The 17,701-nt window shown below is 50.9% G+C and overlaps 1 protein-coding gene across 3 annotated transcripts in view; it reads left to right on the top strand.

Moving 5' to 3' along the window:
* Positions 1-4,851: 4,851 nt before the first annotated feature.
* The window catches only part of FOXO3 (forkhead box O3), a 105,994-nt gene continuing 93,144 nt past the window's right edge, over positions 4,852-17,701 (top strand). Inside the window, exons 1-2 of one of the 3 annotated variants that reach the window (XM_073220825.1) lie at positions 4,852-5,087; positions 5,988-6,688. In XM_073220825.1, the coding sequence (XP_073076926.1) occupies positions 6,077-6,688 (612 nt within the window). In that variant the 5' untranslated portion in view covers positions 4,852-5,087; positions 5,988-6,076. Of the gene's footprint in view, positions 5,088-5,788; positions 6,689-17,701 lie in introns of those variants that run through there. The other 2 variants (XM_037012262.2, XM_073220826.1) reach the window with 2 other exon arrangements.

Genomic DNA, 17,701 nt, shown 5'->3' with positions numbered 1-17,701 from the left:
ACAGGAGTGAATCCTGAATCCTGAAAACCTCCTGGTACGTGCTTTCTATCCCAACAATGTGAATTCAGAGGAGTCGACCAAGGAGCTGTCTTATTTCGCCTGTCAAAAGTTAGGGGCAAGTCAGGGGCATTGTTCTAAATCCAGAGGTTAACCCCCTTCACAGCGCCCTGCAAGCTACAGATGATGGCATTATCGTTCCAGGCCAATGCCAGAGTAGAGGAAAGGAAAACAAGGAGAAAGGGTTTCATGCGTAGTTAAGGTATGTTTTGCTCTGTCTACCTTGATGTCAGCTACTTCTCTTTCTCATCAGTTTGTTTCAGCTCCAGCACCCACAAAGGACCAGGCCACAGGTAGAGACTTCTTCAGCTGACATGTGTATCCAAGGCTCAGTTCCTTCTGGTTTTGCAGCAGGGTTGATGGTTATGGGCACTGGGTAAGGGCCCTTCAGTGGGACTCAAGGGCTGTCTTCATGTGATGACCTTTGCAGAATACAGTCACCAGGTTCTAGGCTGTGACCACTAGGATCCTTGGCATGGGGTCAGACCCTAGAAGACTTCCTTAGCCAGCTGATGACAGGCTTTAGCATAAGACATTAGAGACTGACAGCAGCTGGCCACAGTTTCCTGAGACAATGTGGGATCAGGTTGCATGTCTATAGACATGGGTCAGCTGGAGACTGTCCCATGTGGAGTGAGTTTATGTTCCCTGAAGGGTTACCAGGAATTCGCAGCAGGGCCAAAGGCAACACCTTCAGCACAGGAAGTCCAGGAGTTTTGGCAAGTTTCGAAATTTTAAGTTTGAGGATCCCATTAGCTCTCTCGACCTAGCTTGATGATTAAGGATGACAGGGACAGTGCTAATTCCAAGAAGCCTGCAAGGATTTTGCTAAGGCTCATAAAATTTGCCCAGCAAAGCAGGTGCCTCAATCACTGGAGATTGCGGAAGGTCTACACTAAGTGAGAAACACATTTACTAGCAGTTTCTCACGGTGAGGGCATCAGCCTTGTGGCAGGGGAAGGCTTTGGCACATCCAGAAAACACACATACACTATCAATAACCTACTGAGAATCCGTACTAAGTGGCAGTTGAATGAAGTCTAGCTGCAGATATTCAAAGGGCCCAGAGGGAGGGGTCTGAGGCCTGTGGGGACAAATACAGTTGTTCTGGGATTGTGGACCTGACAGGCCACACAGGGATGGCAGGATGTATTTGTAGTTTTGTAGAAGTCTCCCCACCAATGTTGATTCATAATTTGAGTCATCTTAAATGCACAATGGTGGGCGAAGGAGTGAAAACCTGAAAAGCAGGAAGAACCCGGCAGCCACCCTGGATTTCCCGGAGCCCCAACTCTCTCATTCACGGCCACTGCGCACCCACCTTCGTTCCTCCGTTTAGGAGCAGACTGTTGCAAGGACACCGGGGTGGCACACGTCTGGCAATGAGGGGCCATTCTTTGCAGAAGCAGAGTGGGCTTAATCCACGTGTGCCACAAAATAGGTGCCGTTGCGGCTCCGTTTGCGTGAAAGTCAGCCGGGGTGTTTCCCTCACACTCAGGTGTCAGGGACTCAGTCAGTGGGAGCCTTAATTTTGATGACAGCAATTTCAGAAAGTAAGAAAAGAGAAGTAAGAAGATTGTTTACTTTTTGCTAATTTTTGATTGGGGTCGCACAACATTCATCACTGGAATTACAAGAGAGAACATTATACCAGGACATATCAGATTCCTAGGAATTTCACAATTTCTAGAATACTTATATACCCACACAAATGCAACATAAAGATCACTTCTGATTTGACAATGCTTCTGACATGACCTCACATATCAAATAAGCCTAATTAGTTTAAGAAGTCCTTTGGGATATTCCAGGGGCCCTCTTCTTCCAGATAAACGAGACTTCATATAGAATTTGATTTGGGGACATTTGTCAAAAATACCAAAAAAGGTTTTAAAGCTTAAACAGGAATCACAGATCATTATGAAACTTAGCAAGTCTTGGCTCCTTTAATATTACAGAAACGTGGTTTTCCCAAGTAACCAAGGACCACTAAGTCAGCAAACAAAGGAAATTAGTTTGGTAAGACACGGAATCTTTTCTAGGCAGATCCCTTAAAAGGTAAAGATACTTCTACAATCTGTTGTCAAAAGTAGACCAAATGTCCAACAAACACACACTTTATCCTTCAAGGGAAAGGCAAAGGCCAACGCGATTTCTGGCTAAAAGAGAACAATCACTGAGATTCAACCTCCGAGTTTTCAAAGATTTGCCCATAGGGGCAAATCACAAGGGCGGATTCTTTGGGTAAGATGCACGTTTGCCAAGCTGAAAGTTCATAGCCATTGCCATCTGGAGTGTTCATTCTCAGACACCCACCCGACATTGCACCTGTGACCGCTTGCATTTGTCTTGCACTGCTTCTAACCTTGAAACCTTCCCAAACCTAGCGCTTTGGGTCTCTGCGAGTTCAGTCAGTCAACTCAACCGCTGTTCCATTTTTGTAAAAGCCTTTGGGACGCGAGCTCTGTAAATGGACACTCAGTGTGTTTATAGTGAGAATGTAATGGCCGAGAGCCCAGCAGTGTAAACACATTCTTTCTACGTCCGCACATCTGCACGTTAAGGACAAAAGATTGCGTAGGTTTAGAGAAGGAAAAGGGTGAATTTCTTCCAGTGTGTTACAAGTTATTACAAAGGAGCAACTGAAAGTTCTTTGAATGTTATGGCGCATCGGGGTGCGAGGCCTTGGGTGATCGGGCCTCCCAGTTCTCCCAGAGCTGAACACCGGCCCAGGCTTCCCCACTCCGCGCCCGCACGGGCACCGCTCAGAGCTGTGGGTGTGCAGCGCCGCCCACGCTGCAGGCTACGAACTCGGCGCTTCTCAGAGCAGCCGACCCGCGCAGAGGGGCAGCCCCAGGGCGCAGAGGGCCCAGGGAGCCGAGATGCACTGGAGTGGGCGGAGCTGTGTGGCACACGTGGTCTGGGGGCATTCAGAGCAAGGGAGCGTGAGAGCGCGGGGGCTGTGCACCGGTGGGCGCGCGGGCGTCTCGAACCCTCGCCGGCGCGGCCTCCTGGGCGAAGAGAAGCAGGCAGCCAGCGGGCTGAAGGAGGGCAGCGTCCCGCCGCGGAAGCCAGTCGCCTCTGGGCTGCGGCAGCGCGGGAAACACGCGACCCGGCTGCGGAGCCCAGGCCGCCCTCCGGGCTGGGCACCGCGGCGGCGACGGCCTCGCTGGCTCGAGAGCAGCGCGCGGAGAGGCCGGGCCGCGTCCCCCAGCCGCGTGGCGGGCCCCGCATTCCACTAAAAACAACACCCACGTGCGCCAGTAAACAAGCGCGCGGCCCCGCCGAGCCCGCGCCCGCCCCGTTCCCGCACGTGTCCGCCGCTTCGCCCGCGCCTCTCGGCCCGCGGGCGGCCCACTCCGCGCTCCGGCGGCCCCGCCAACTCCCCTCCGCCGCCGCCGTGCCCCGCTGCCCCCCGACGGGCCCCTCGCTCGCTGCCCGTCAGCCGGCGGGGGTCCTGCTTCTGGGGCGCCCGCGCCCCTCCCGCCCCTCCTTCCAGAGACTTTTACTCGATTGTTTATTATTTGCTGGGGGCGGGGGCGGGGGGCGGAGAGGGGCGCCTGGGGCCTGGAGACTGGCGGCCACGGCCAGTCAGCGCGCGGCGTCGCTTGACGAGAAGGCGGCCCAGCGAATGGCAACGCAGCGCCGAGCGCCGGGGTCACGCGCGTGTGGATGCGATGACATCATCTGTTTGTACGCGTCGAACTAGCTTGGTGCAGGGGCGCGGCCGTGCGTCACTTGAGTGACGGGCCGCGCGTAAAGCCCGGAGCCTGGAGTCCGCCGGGTGGGCGGACTCTTCGTAGCTGGGTTGGACCTTTTTGTGTGCCGGGTTGTCGCGGAGCGCGTCTAGACCCTAAAATATCTCCAGTGACTTGGAAGGATTTCAGGAAAAATAGATTTACACTGAAAGTATTTCAGGAAAAAGATTTATGAACCAAAGTGGACAGACTTCTGGTGAGCGAGTCGCATGGAGTGCATTCTTAGTGCACAAATGGACGATTTAGGCTCTGATCGTAGGATAAGGATTTGCAGAGATGTTTCCCTAAGTCTTTTTCTTTTTAAAAGTAAAAAACGCACAGTCAGTCGTTTTACCATTATACGCAAATTAGAGCCAAATTATTTCCCGTTCACAACTGTTCAAAATCTGCTCCTGCGTTTCGGAATGGAGGATCATTTGCTTTTCTTCTGAGTCGTTACACGGTTCTTCCCTCGTTTGTCATGAAATTCCTGACGAGGGAAACACGGCTGTGCTCGAGTCCTGGGTAAGAGAGAGCGAACCTGTAGGTGTCTGGGCAGCAGTTCATGAAGTCCTGCAGGCACCGACGTCGGCGCCGGTCGGTGTTTCCACGCCCAGGTGACCCTTGCCACCTGCGGCCAGCACCTCGGCTCGGGCGTTCGCTGGTGTCGGGCTCCGAGCCTGTGGGACGGACGCGCCGGTCGCCGACCCCCCCCACCCCCCCGTCCCCCGGCTCCCTGTTCCGAGACCAGGCGGCCGCGCCGCTGTGCGCGTGGAGCCGTGGCCGCTCTGCCCTCCCCTCCCGCTCCTCCGGGGACCGCGCCGCGCTTTGCTGTCATCGAGGCTCTGGGGAGGGAGGCGGAGCCCGGCGGGTGGTGCGGGGGCCGGCCGCGCGCCCCGACACCCACTCCCGCAGCCCCGCGGTGCCGGCCGCGCAGGCGCGCGCACAGACGCACACCCGCGCGCGCGCACGCCCGCAGCACACCCGGGCGCGCCGCCCAGCCCTCCCCCTGGGCGGGGACCCGCCCGCCCGCCCGCCCGCCGTCAGCCTAGGTTGAGGCGCCCTGCGTGTGTCTATAACTTTGTGCCGCGGCCGCGGCCGCCCAGCTCGTGGAAGGGAGGAGGAGGAATGTGGCGGGCGGCGGCGCGCAGGCCGAGCGGCGCTTCCTCAGGCGGCCCGCGGCGGCGGCCCGAGCGCCTCTCCCTCGCCGAGGTCGCGCGCCCCCTGCTCGGCCGGCCCCGGGCCCGCGCGGGATCGTGCGTCCCCCCTCGTCCCTGAGGGGAAGGCACCGAGGTAGGCGCCGGAGCGGGGCAGCGGGAGGCCGCCCCCCCCCCCCCCGGTGGCTCCGGATCCGCTTCCGAGCGGGGCCAGGCGCGTCCCCTTCCCTCCGTGCCTCGGTGTGCGCGCCCCCTTCCCGCCCGCGAGTGTGTTTAAAGGACTTGAGCGAAGGGGGAAAACTGTCAAGATGGCAGCAGCGGGAGCAGGGAGGTGATGAACGTGCCGGTCCGGGTTTTCTGGAGGCCCGGGAGCTGGGCGCTTCCTGTCCTGTTGGAAGATTTACGTCCCCACTTGCCCCCTCCCCGCGTTCTTTACGGGGAAGGGGGTGGAGGGCGCCACGTCCGGGAGAAAGCGAACCACGGAAACCCCCAAAGTGGCGGCTCCAGCCCGGCCGACCCTTTGCAGACCGCCGAGCGGCTCGCCCCCCGCCTTCCCGTCCTGGCTTCCCCCTGGAAGTGACTGGGGCTCGTCTGCGCTCGGACCCGCGGGCGAGGACGGGAGCGGGGAGCGGGGAGCTGCCCGCCCGGAGGGCACAGCCGGGGCGGCAGGCGGGGGCGGCGGGAGAGCCGAAGACGCCACAGACTTTGGCGGCGACGCCGCGGCCGGAGCGCAACATAAACAAACGCCCGCCCGCCCGCGGCCCGCTTTAAAGGCGCAGCGCGCCCCTCCCCCGTCCCCGCCCCGCCCCCCCGCCCGGGAGGGACCTGCGGCCCCGCGGCGGCGGGGGCGGGGGCGGCCCGGCGAGCCCGTCGATTCGCTCCCGGCCAGGGGCGGCGTCTGCGGCGCTGGGTTCGCGGGACGCGCCCCTCCAGGTCCGCCTGCTGGCGGCGGCGGCGGCGGCGGGCGAGGACTCGCCGAGCTCCGGGCCCCAGCCCGGTAACCAACTCCCCTCCTCTCTCCTCCGTGCTTCTCCAGGCGGCGGCGGCGGCGCCCCGTCCCTCCCCCGCCGCACCCCGCCGGGCGCCAGAGGACAGCCGAGCCCCGCGGGCGGGCGGGCGGCGAAGATGGCAGAGGCGCCGGCCTCCCCGGGCCCGCTCTCGCCGCTCGAAGTGGAGCTGGACCCGGACTTCGAGCCCCAGAGCCGGCCGCGCTCCTGCACGTGGCCCCTGCAGAGGCCGGAGCTCCAGGGCAGCCCGGCCAAGCCCTCGGGAGAGGCGGCCGCCGATCCCGCGATCCCGGAGGAGGACGACGGCGACGACGACGAGGACGGCGGCGGGAGGGCCGGCTCGGCCATGGCGATCGGCGGCGGCGGCGCGCTGGGCTCCGCGCTGCTCCTCGAGGACCCGGCGCGGCTGCTGGCTCCCGGGGGGCAGGACCCGGGGTGCGGACTCGCCCCCGCGGCGGGCGCGCGGAGCGGGGGGACGCAGACGCCGCTGCAGCCTCAGCAGCCACTGCCGCCGCCGCAGCCGGGGGCGGCCGGGGGCTCCGGGCAGCCCAGGAAATGCTCGTCGCGCAGGAACGCCTGGGGGAACCTGTCCTACGCCGACCTGATCACTCGCGCCATCGAGAGCTCCCCGGACAAGCGGCTCACGCTGTCCCAGATCTACGAGTGGATGGTGCGCTGCGTGCCCTACTTCAAGGATAAGGGCGACAGCAACAGCTCCGCGGGCTGGAAGGTGCGTACCCACCTCGGGCTGGCGGCGGACCCGCCGGGCCTCCTGCGCAGCTCCGGGCGCCGGACTGGGGGTTGGCAGGGAGAGCCTCCGCTGTGAGGCTCGGGGTCCGGGGATCTTCGGGAGAGGGGGAGCCTGGGGAGGCAGCGGCGCGGGGGTGGGGTGGGAGAGGCCGCGGGGAAGCCTCGGTCGCGGCCGGGTCCGGAGAGGGGCGAGGGACGCCGGCCCGGGCAGTGCGGACGGCAGGAGCGCTCTCGCTGGATTCCGGGACAGCGCGGAGGAGGTAGGTCCGCGGCCGACTCCGGAGTAGATTCACTGCGGTGCGGGTGCCGCGAGGGCGCTGTGGGTGGAGAGGGGACGTGCGGGAGGGAGTGTTGGGGACTTGGCGCCCGGAGGAAGGGTTGGATTTGTGGTTTCCAGCCGGTCGCCGGAGCACGGTGCGCCGGAGCTGGACGGAACCCTTGGGTTCAAGTTGCAGGCTTGCGGTGGTAACTCCCACAGGCACTTCGATCCCAGCAGCGGCTGGAACCCTTTCCTACCCTGTGCCCGACACTGACGCCTAAGAGATCTCCAGTAGGCCTGCCCCCAGTGGCCTCTGAGATGATCTGGGGCCTGGAACTGGCCAGCACTGCCACCTCAGCGCAGACTGGCCACACCTGCTGCTCCCACCAAGGCCTGGCCTCCCCTGGGCCAGGTGTGCCAGGACCCCTGCCTGGAGCTTCCCCTGGGGCTTTGGGAGGGAGGTTTGGTGGCAGGCCGGGTGGTAATGGCTCCTACCTAGAAGTGAACCTGAAGAGAGGCTGTCTACTGTTCCTTTTCAGCCTCTTGGGGCACTGGACACGTGGTGGGGAGAGAGGTGTGGAAAAGCCTCTGATGTAAGGGTTTCGCAGTTGGGCATCCAAAGAGATTAACTCCTGTGTCTCTGTGGCCTGCCGGGGCCCTACTGCTTTGCTCTGCCTGGCACCTCATCCTGCTGGTCCTTTCCCCCAAAATGTATGACTGTCCATAGCAAGCAGAAGACTTGTGTGCAGTGGGACATGCATACTGCTAATCAGTTGCTTCTGTTTGCAAGTTACCTTTTTTTCCCCTCCTTTTTAAAATAAGTAGTTGTTTCCTCCTCCTGTCCCTTCATTGTCTTTGCGGAGCCCTGTATCTTCCTGGGTTCCAGTAGGTGTATACAAGGACAGTTTAACCGGGGTGGAGCACCGGAGCAGAGCCTGTTGATGAAGAAGCTAAAGAATTTAGTGGGTTGACTTTTAATTTGCTTTTTTAGAAACTTTGCAAAGTGCCTGTTTTTTTTTTTTTTTACTTTTTTATGGCCAGGGCTGGAGAGGCCTTATTCAGATGCTTAAAAAATGTGCCTTGATATTATCCCAAAATCTGTCTCTTTCCCTTTAGCAAATGCTGACATTAAGAACCTTACATTTGATTTAATTTTATTGCTTTGCAAAAAATACCAGTTGTGTGATAGGATAGTTTAGAGAAAGGATGAGAGTTCCATTTTAAAGCAGTGCTAATGTGATATCCTTGAAAACCAAGTTTCCAGGTGGATAGCAAGGGTTAATCTCAGTGTACACTGTCAGAAAGGGTCATGTTTACAGGGTGGTCTAAGAAGATGGATTTGGGGGGTTGAAATACTTGGAAAAATCTGCAAATTTCTCACACTTGAAATTGAGTCCTGTATGTTTTGAATTTGGTGCAGAGAATCTGTTAAAGTTAGCTTTTTATAAGAGAATCTGTTAGTTGAAAAGTTACATACGGTTTTCACTTTTCTTATGATTTTTAAGATTGCAAGAATAATTTAATTTTACTAATAACTTTTTTTGCTATTGTGTCTATAGTTAGATAGTAACAGTTTAATAACATTTAAATTTTTTAAAGAGATTTATGTGAGAAAGTGGTATCATCAAAAATAGTCCATGACTTGAGGCTGGACTAATTATGTTCTCATATAGCTTGAAGGACTCACAACAGAGATTTTGGGCCTCATCATAAACTTGGTTTTATGTCCTAACCATTTCTTTTTGTGTCATGGTTTCTTTTTCCTTCTCTGATATCTCATCTCTTTAGAATCTTATGAAATACTGTAAATTGAAACTCTCTAGCCTTAATATGTTTAATACAGGGCACACATTTTATGGTTATTTTTACTTTAAAATTTTACACTAATTCTCTTTGAGTGTCAGGTGGCAACTAATCCTTGACTATGGGGATATAGTGTAGTTAAAGAGTTTTTGTAAGATGACCTTCATCAAAAGATGCAGCCATGCAGGAACTTCCAATCTTTGATGATGGAGAAGGCCCTTTGAAACTGGGGGCTGGTTTCATATTCTGATTATGACTAATAGCCAAGCTTTTTTGTGCTTGTGGTTTAGTGGGGGTGGAAGAAAAGGGAAAAGGGAGAGGTCAGGAGCTAATCGTGACCCATTTCCATGCGTCCAAGTTTCAGGAGTTGATTCCTGTCATGATTAGTCATTTTGAGAACATGTGTGTGTATTTAAACCACACTACTTTCATTCTGAGTTATACATGAGGGCTTTTAACTTCTAAAAATGTCTAGAATTCAGGTTAACCTCTCCTAGTCAGTGTGCACAAAGGAACAGTGTGCAGTGACTGGGCCTCACTTCTTTTGTGATTGTTGGGGCTATTGCATTATGAAATCCTGTAATCAGAATTACCACCTTAAGATCATAGAATGAAAGGACTAGGAAAGGAGTCTTGAAGGTTAGAATTGAGATCAGTGGTTCATAGTCCTGGTTGCACATCAGAAACTCCTGAGAGCTTTTAAAACTATAGTCACTACCCAGAGAGTCTAATTTAATTGGACTGGTGTGTGGCTTAGCATTGTTGGGTTTTTCAGGTTTCTCACATGATTCTAACGTGTAGTTAGGATGAGGCTTGCTGATCTAGTTCAAGCCCCTTATTTTATAGGTGAAGAACTTGATTCTTTGCATTAATGACTTTTCTAAGGTCACACAGCTAGTTAGTACAGTGGTAATTAGTACTCGTGGTTCTGAAGATCTTTGTTCTTTATCACAGTTTTCCTCTTTAAATTGATAGCTTTTTAAAGGTCAATTACTAAGTAACAAATAGTCTTATATAAGTACAGGGTGCTTTCCTGAAAAGCATATTTGCTTTTTTTATCTAAAAATGCCTTGGTTATTATTTTAGCATTGGAAAGACAGACAAGTATTAGTGGAGCTGAGCTTTACATCGTATTTGTAAACCTGCCCAGTGCCTGTCAGTGTGGGTCTTTAGAAACTATGGAGTGATATAAAGGTGGTGAAAAAGACAGCATTTTAATAAAAAGAGGAAGCTCTTGGTTAGCTTGGGTTGTCAGATGCACTCTGTGCCAGGGACAAAGGTGATGGCTATCTCATCGGTTCCCTTACCTCAGGCAGTAAAGCAGAAATGAATAATCGTATGTGGTTAAGAGGAAAAGGTTGTTTCCTTTAACTCAGATTAAGCTTCCTTGCTCTGCACCCATAATTGAACTGGTGAGTTCTCTGGGTTCCTCCTGTCTTGGGCAGACCTCCAGACTCCACGTTCACCTGCTTGGGCTTGTTTGCATGTACTGACCTACACAGAAGCACCACCTGCCTTTGCCGTGGGGCAGGGCACGTGCACCAGCCCTGGGTTCCTGTGCCGGTTCACACAGTTTCAGAAATGTAGGATCCTGTGTGCTGGCCGCTGCTTCTGTGGAGATTTCTTCAAGAGCCTGTCTTCCTTGGTGTGAGAACGTGAGCTCCTACGCTTCTTCCCAGGGTGGAGAGGTGGGGGCTGGCCTGCCACACAATGCTCATTTACATGTCACTGTGCTGGTCCCCTAGATGAGGTATCCAGTTCCTTCTCAACATACTGTGTGAAGAAAATGTCCTTTCAACCGCAAGTTTTATGTTTAAGAATATTTTTTAAAATTTCAAATTGATAAGTTATAGTAATTCCCTGTTGGCTTGTATTTTTGACCTTAGTCACTTTTGGAGTAACTCCCCAAAGGACCCGTTACCGTCGTGTGCGAGGAGTCTGTCTTCTGCTGGGCCCGTGCTGCCAGAAGGCTCTTCTGCAATTCCTTCAGCAGCGCTGTCCTGTCGGCGGGCCTCAGCCAAGGCACTTCCTCTCCCTGCAGCGGCGGCGCGCTAGGGGGGCTGTTTTTCCTCTTTTTCAAAGCTGTGTCATCGACCTATGAAGTGAAGAAATTGGCCCTTTTAGACTTTGATCTGTGAGCCCCATGTAGCAGAGAGACTCTTTATAAAAGAAGCTAAGTGTTTGTTTTGATATGTTTATCTCCTTCTTAGAAAATGAAATGAAACTATGCAGACTTATTTTTAGGAGGTTTTAGGAGGGCTCTATTTTAAGAGAATGATACCGTAGAAGAACATCTTGTAGTTAAACTTTTTATTACTCTACTTGTGATTCTTACTTTAAACTGCAAGATATTTTTATTTGGAAAATTAGTGAGGAGGCCTTGTCCCACTAAAAAAGTCATTTACTTGGTCTGGAAAAAGCTTAGCAGACACCCTTTGTCCAAAGATCTTGATAAAAGGTCAAAGATAAGACTGGGTATCTGTGTTCTGGCAGGTAACCCACTCACCCACTGCTGGTCAGATTCTATAGATTCTCAGGGCTGGAGAGAATATGAAATTTATTCTCTCCTCCTCATCTTGTCTGCAAGGGATCAGACTCGACGCTGCTCTTGGCCTCTTCCTTGTTCTCTCCTTTTCGTGCGTCACAGATCGAGGGGTCCTGAAGAGCCCCTGTGGCTTTTTGTGGCAATGGAAGGAGCGGGGGATGACTTACAAACGGGTGGATTAGTAACCCGGCAAATGAAACGCACCAGCTTTCCTCCGGAGTGAACCTGCCGTAAATCCAGAGGTGCTGTTGGCAGTTTTCAGTGGTGGTTTGGAATTTCTTGTTTTTTATTTGCGTGTGTGTGTGGGAGAATGCACATCATATTTTTCGTTGTGTTTTAGCTGTCTAGTGAAATTAGTAATTTGGCTCCCGAAGCCATTGAGAATTTAAGTTCAGAGCCAGCAGAGGGAGTACACAAATATTTGAGCTCATCTCAAGTATTTTTTTCCCATATAACTGAAATAATAACTTTGATAAAAATTAAGTAAAAAGTAGAGCCCTGATATACAGTGCTTCCTGTAGACTTACATCAGCAATAGACAAGGACACTTGGGGGAGGGTGTGGTGGAAACCCTAAGGCGACTTTCTTAAAAGAAACTTTGGTCTTCTGAGACCCATGATCCACTCTCCATCCCCAAAAAGTTAAATTACAGCACTTTTAACTGGAAAATGTCCTTCCTGCCTTTCATCTTTTGGCTGCAGGAGTCTTAGGATATATGTGGATGTTCATCTGTACCTGATACCAGGCTTCTCAGACCGTGTGGAGTGTCTGGACCCATGGAATGTTCTGTGCCGTTTTGACTGGACTTTTGATATTTCCCAAGACTTCAGTTTCCCATGGGTGGAGAGGAAGAATTTAGTAGTCATAGATTCACTGGGGATTACAATTGAAATTTTTTATAGTTCTCTTATGCCATAATTTGTCATCTCCCCCCACTTAGCCCCCTATTTTGGTAGTGGTTTATTTTAATGGGGGAGCTGTAGTGGGTTGCATAGTGGCCCCTCAAAATTCATGTCCATTTGGAACCTCAGAATGTGATCTTATTTGAAACTAGGGTCTTTCCAGGGATAATTGGTTAAGTTAAAATAAGGTCATCTTGGATTGGGGGAGCCCTAAATTCAGTGACTGGTGCCCTTAAAGGAGAGGAGGATGTACTCGATGGCGAGAGGCTGCACAAAGACAAGGGCGAAGGCCGGAGCCGTGCGGCTGCGCCTGAGGACGACACGGGCTGCCGGGCCCACCAGAAGCCCAGCAGGGGCCGGCAGAGCAGCATGGCCCTGCCCACAGCCCCTGGCCATCTGGCTTCCAGCACTGAGAACAAGTTCTTGTTTGCAGCCCCTAAGTCTGTGGAGATTTGTTTTGATGACTCTAGGAAGCAAACAGCATAGAGATGGAAGAGGGGGACAGGCAGGGTTGCAGACAAAGGGAGAAGAGTAAAAAGGTGTTTTTTTTTTTTTATGGAGAAGTAATTGACATATAGCATTACTAGGTTCAGGTCTACAGTACAATGATTTGATTTTTGTGTGTATTGTGAAATGTTCCCAACTGTTAGTTTAGTGGACATCTGTCACCATACATGGTTAAAATTTTTTCTTCTGGTAATGAGAACTTTTAAGATCCACTCTCTTAGCAACTTTCAAATGTATAATACAGTATTGGTAGAGTCACCGTGCTGTGCATTACATCACCAAACTTACTGTGTAATGAAGTTCGTACCTTTTGACTACCTTCTCCCATTTTGCCCACCCCCAACAAAAAAATATTCATGTTCAAGTTAAAATGTGAATCATTAACAGGCTGCCTTCTGGTAATTTAAATTTCTTCTTTCTTCATCCCGCTGTGAGGGAGAGAAGAGAGGCATGAGTGCCCCTTAATCTCCAGTTAGAGGTACTGGAACTTGTCCCACTGCCCTGGGCTCCCTCTTCTGCCCTTCCCACTCCCTTATTGAATTCTTACTTCTTGGACCATTTCTGAAGCTGGAGAAATGGCTGTGCTTGTGGAGTGTGGGCTTGAGTTTCACACTAAGGCGCTTGGGTCGCAGTCAGTTTTGCAGGGGAAGGGGAACTCGGGTGCTCCCTGGAAGGATGGTGTTGAAGGTGCTGCTGCCCTGCCAGGGCTTCAGAAGGCGGAGCGCAGTCAGGGTCGCTGCCCTCACAGTGGTCGTGAGTGTGAGGCTCGTGCAGAGCACTGGAGTCCCTCGGCCCCTGTGCTTGGCTCACGGTCCTTCAGCCTCACACACCGAGGCTCCCGGCTCCCGTCTCCCGTCTCCCTCGTGTGCATGTATGTCCCATAAACTGGCCATCCTAAAGAGGCGTGGAACAGAGTGGTTATCTGCTCAGGAGTAGCGGCTGGTATTTTCTAGGTCCTGGTAGGTGTTTGTATTGAATTGTTCACAAGTATTTAAGAATCAGAAGTGCACCTGTTTCTCTCCTCTTTTAAAATGGTGTTTTGGGGAGGGGAGTCAGGGTCATAATGGAGAGACAGTTTGGTTTTTACAGTAGAAAGAGGAGTCTACACAGGTCATTCTCAGGCCTGGTTATAATAAATAAATAATCGTAGCTACGATTTACTGAGCACTTACTGTGTGCCAAGTGCTCAGCTAGATTCGTTACATCTGATGTTGATCCTGCAAGATAAGCATGTAAATGTAATTACCAGTTTAAAGACAAGGGAATGGTTCAGAGATGTTTAACATGGGATCAAACCCAGGTTTCTTGGGGTCTGGAACTTCTGCCTTCTCTCTCTGCCCTGCTGCTTCCTGGAGTGTGGGTCGGACGGTAGGTTAGCGGGGGCACAACAATACACTTGAGTGGATGCCATTTTACTTAATCATTTGAAAAAAATTTTGGCAGGGGTTGAGTTTGTGGGGTTTTTTAATTATAAATATATGTGTAATTGTCATACAACATTATATTAGTTTCAGGTGTACCATATAATGACTCAGTATTTGTTCATATTGCAAACGATCGCCACAGTAAGTCCAGTTAACACCCATCACTCCACAGTCACAGAATTTTCCTCCTTATGATGTGCGCTTTACTCTTAGCAAATATGCAATAGGCGTTTCTAGCTATGGTCATCATGCTGTACATTACATCCTCAGGACTTAATTTTATTGTATTTCTTTTATAATATGACTTAGTTATTTTGTAGCTATTTATTGTGAAACTGCCGTTTTAGCAGTTGCTACTACGTGCTGCATTCTTTAAAGGTGTCACTGCTAGTTCTGTCAATCCTTGTAATGCTGTCTGAATGCTCACCTTCAGAGTTGTGGCTGACCTCTCTGTGCTGGTGGGGGAGTGGACTTGGACCCATGATTTGGGCTAACAGACCCCCCATTAGCCAATAACCTAAGCATCGAGTCAGTGCCTGGGCTCGGGGGTGGGCAGGAGCGAGCGGCTTGAGAATGCCACCAGAAGCCTGTTAGTTTGGGGGCTCTTGGTCACTGCTGTGGGTGGCCATGGTCTGCAGATACCAGGTGTCCGATTTAGAACTAGTGGGACGATGCACAGTGTGTAGAAATCCCCTGGGTTCGGCTTTTATCTCTGAGACATTTCTGTGCTGGGAGAGTAGGATATTCTGGTAGGTAGAGGAATAGAGACGCGACCACCAAAATAGTGGATTTCAGGAGAAAAATTTACAAGAAGTTCCTGGCAGAATTTTGGCTGCCAAATCAGATCTCATAATTAGAGGTATTAAAAATATTTTGTGAGGTGGTTGACTCTTTGCAATGCAGTTACTAACGGGTTTAAAGGCAGGCTGCCAAGACTGAAGATGTTGCATAATGTGAGTTCTGGCCAGGTCAGAGCGTTCATCTGCTGAAGAGCTCGCTGCCTTTATCTTCAAGGTAAAAATATGTATGAGTGGGACCTAAAATGATGGTTTTAATTGGCCACAGGAATGTAGTACCTGTGTGCCCTGAGATAAAGTGGGGCAAGCAGAATACTAATCCCATGTGTGTTGGAAAAACTTCAGAACTCTCAGTTTTCTAGTAAAGATAGGTGAGTGGTGTCTGGAGAGTGTCCAGAAGGTGGACTGGAATCCTGTGATAACGGGGGTAGGCAGAGCTGTTCTGCCTGATAACTGGGTATAGCCAGGGTGGCGGGGCCGGCGGCAGCGCCAAGGAAGGTGGCAGTGGCCACAGCGGACTTGAAAGCACAGCTCTGGGTGAGAACCTGCAGTTTAAGGCAGGCGTAAAGTTATACCCAGTAGAGCTTGTTGGATGTCTCACTGAAAATTGGTGCTATGTTGAGTAGATCAAGTGGATGCTGAAGTCATTAACTCATTCACATAATCCAGACCTCAGAATTGCTTTTTTCCCTGAAGTGTTCCAGTAATCGATTTTAGAAATACTTCTTTCATCATAAATTATCTAGGTAACCGCCTCCCGTCCATGTTTCATACGAAGCTCAGCAGAGTGATATTTAAGGTCTCCTGCTCACCTTCCTCTCCTTTCCCTTTTTTTCATTTTACTTTAATATTTTAAAAAATCCAGTATAGTTTAATTTTCTTTTAATACTGTAATGGTTTTGTGAAGTGAAAGACTCTCTGGATCTCCCCATTAGAACTTTCCCTGTTGGCAGAGTCCTAAAAAAGAAAAATTCTGCCTAATTTAAAACTCAGTGTGGCTGTAGATATTCCAGAGTTTTTAGTTTACAGAATAGCGTCCTGGGGCTTCCTGCCAGCATTCATTTCCAAACCAAGGACTTGTTGCTTTTGTCCTTCATACGTTTGCATTTTGTCCTGTCTTGGGGACCTTTCTCCCCCCGTATTTGGTAGAATGAGAAGGGACGTATCTTTATTCACTAGTTTTCAGCACAGTCCCATAACAGCGTTACTTTGCCGTGTATGACTATACCTGTCATGCAAATAAACAGTGGCTTACAGACTAGATTTTAAGCAAGACACCTGTTTTTAAAGTGAACATTGGAATTCTGAGTCCAAGCATTCTTCTGAACTTCTTTAAAAGAATGATGATTCTAGATCAGGTGCATCGCTGTGTAGCCCTGAGAGCCTGAAATGGGCTCATGAAAAGGTGGGCCTGGTCATTTCAGTCACCTTTGGGCTGGTGCTGGCGGGAGTGTGCTAGCTTTGGCACACCTGGGCACGGAAGCTCCTGAGGGAGAACGTCTGAGGTGAGCCTGTATATCACTGCTTCCTGGAATTAGTGGCCTAGATTGGGCCTTCTATCTCCAACCCTGTCCAATAAAGATACACTTACAGCCTTCTGTTTGAATGGATCCCTGTCCTCTGCTGAACTGAATTATCTAAATCAGTCCTTTTCAGTCTCTGCCCTTTCCAAGAGAGATTCTTATTTCAGGCTGAAAGTCTCCATGATCTGGGTCATAATTCAGGCATTACCATGTTCTCCCTTCATGTCAGGTGGTAAAGTGACATTTGGCCCTTGACCATAGGCATCATTTAGGAGGTGTTCTTTGGGAGGAGGGGAGAGGTTTACTCCAGTAATCTCAGGATTAGGGAATGCTTTGAGTTAATTTGTGAGCAATCAGGACTGAGTAAGTGAAGTACCATGTGCTATATTAGGAAAGCTAACTTGTGGTGCTAGTGAAAATGACTTTCTTCTAAATGGATTTTGAAATACTTAACAAATGAATGTTTTTATCAAAATTATAATTCCTGTTTTTAAGATGCAGATTTATCCATATTTTAGTTTTCTAATCAAATCAAAAACTCTTTAAATTGATTCATCAGTTTCCAGTCTCAGTTTTTTTCTCTCTGAGTCCCCAGTGTTCGCCCTGTTGATGTGAGCAGAGATAATTTTCACATCTCTGTGTGTTTCCTGAGCTGAAGATGACCTGCTCTGTCCATTGACCACTAACACTGTGTTCTTCTAACTGGTCTGTTTTATGTTCATCATTCTGTTTTAAACAGGCTCATAAAGCTTTTAGACATATTTTTCTAGCTTGTCTCATTGTGTGCATCTGTGCCGGTCAAAGAAAACAAAAGAACCCCCTCTTGGTTTTATCATCTGCATCACATGATTGACTTTGAAAAGTCACTTGTCAGTGTGGTTACTGGGAAGATAATTTCAATGACCAAGTGCCCTGAAAGTTACTTCTGCAATCTCTTCCCTCTTGCCTCCCCTTAAAAAAGAACTTTTTTGCTCAGGGATAAATTCTGTTGTTTTTCTGGCATATGATTTCAGAGTTGAACCTTTAGGTGGTTTGTCTGTGGGAAGTTAAAGCTTTTTTGCCTGAAGTCCCTGGGGGAAAAAAAAGGACCCCTTGTTAAAGGGTTTCCTTTGGACTGTTACCAAGTCTGGCAAATGTGGGCACTTCCTTGACCATGTAGTCATTTCTGGGTTGATCCTTAGATCATTCTGGGGTCTGGGAGTCTCTATCTCACCTATCCTAATTGCTACCAGC

The sequence above is a fragment of the Manis javanica genome, chromosome 13, assembly GCF_040802235.1.
Source record: "Manis javanica isolate MJ-LG chromosome 13, MJ_LKY, whole genome shotgun sequence".
In the NCBI taxonomy this organism is placed as follows: Eukaryota; Metazoa; Chordata; class Mammalia; order Pholidota; family Manidae; genus Manis; species Manis javanica.
The sequence above is the reverse complement of the archived record's forward strand: the minus strand, read 5'-3'. Positions and strand labels throughout refer to the sequence as shown.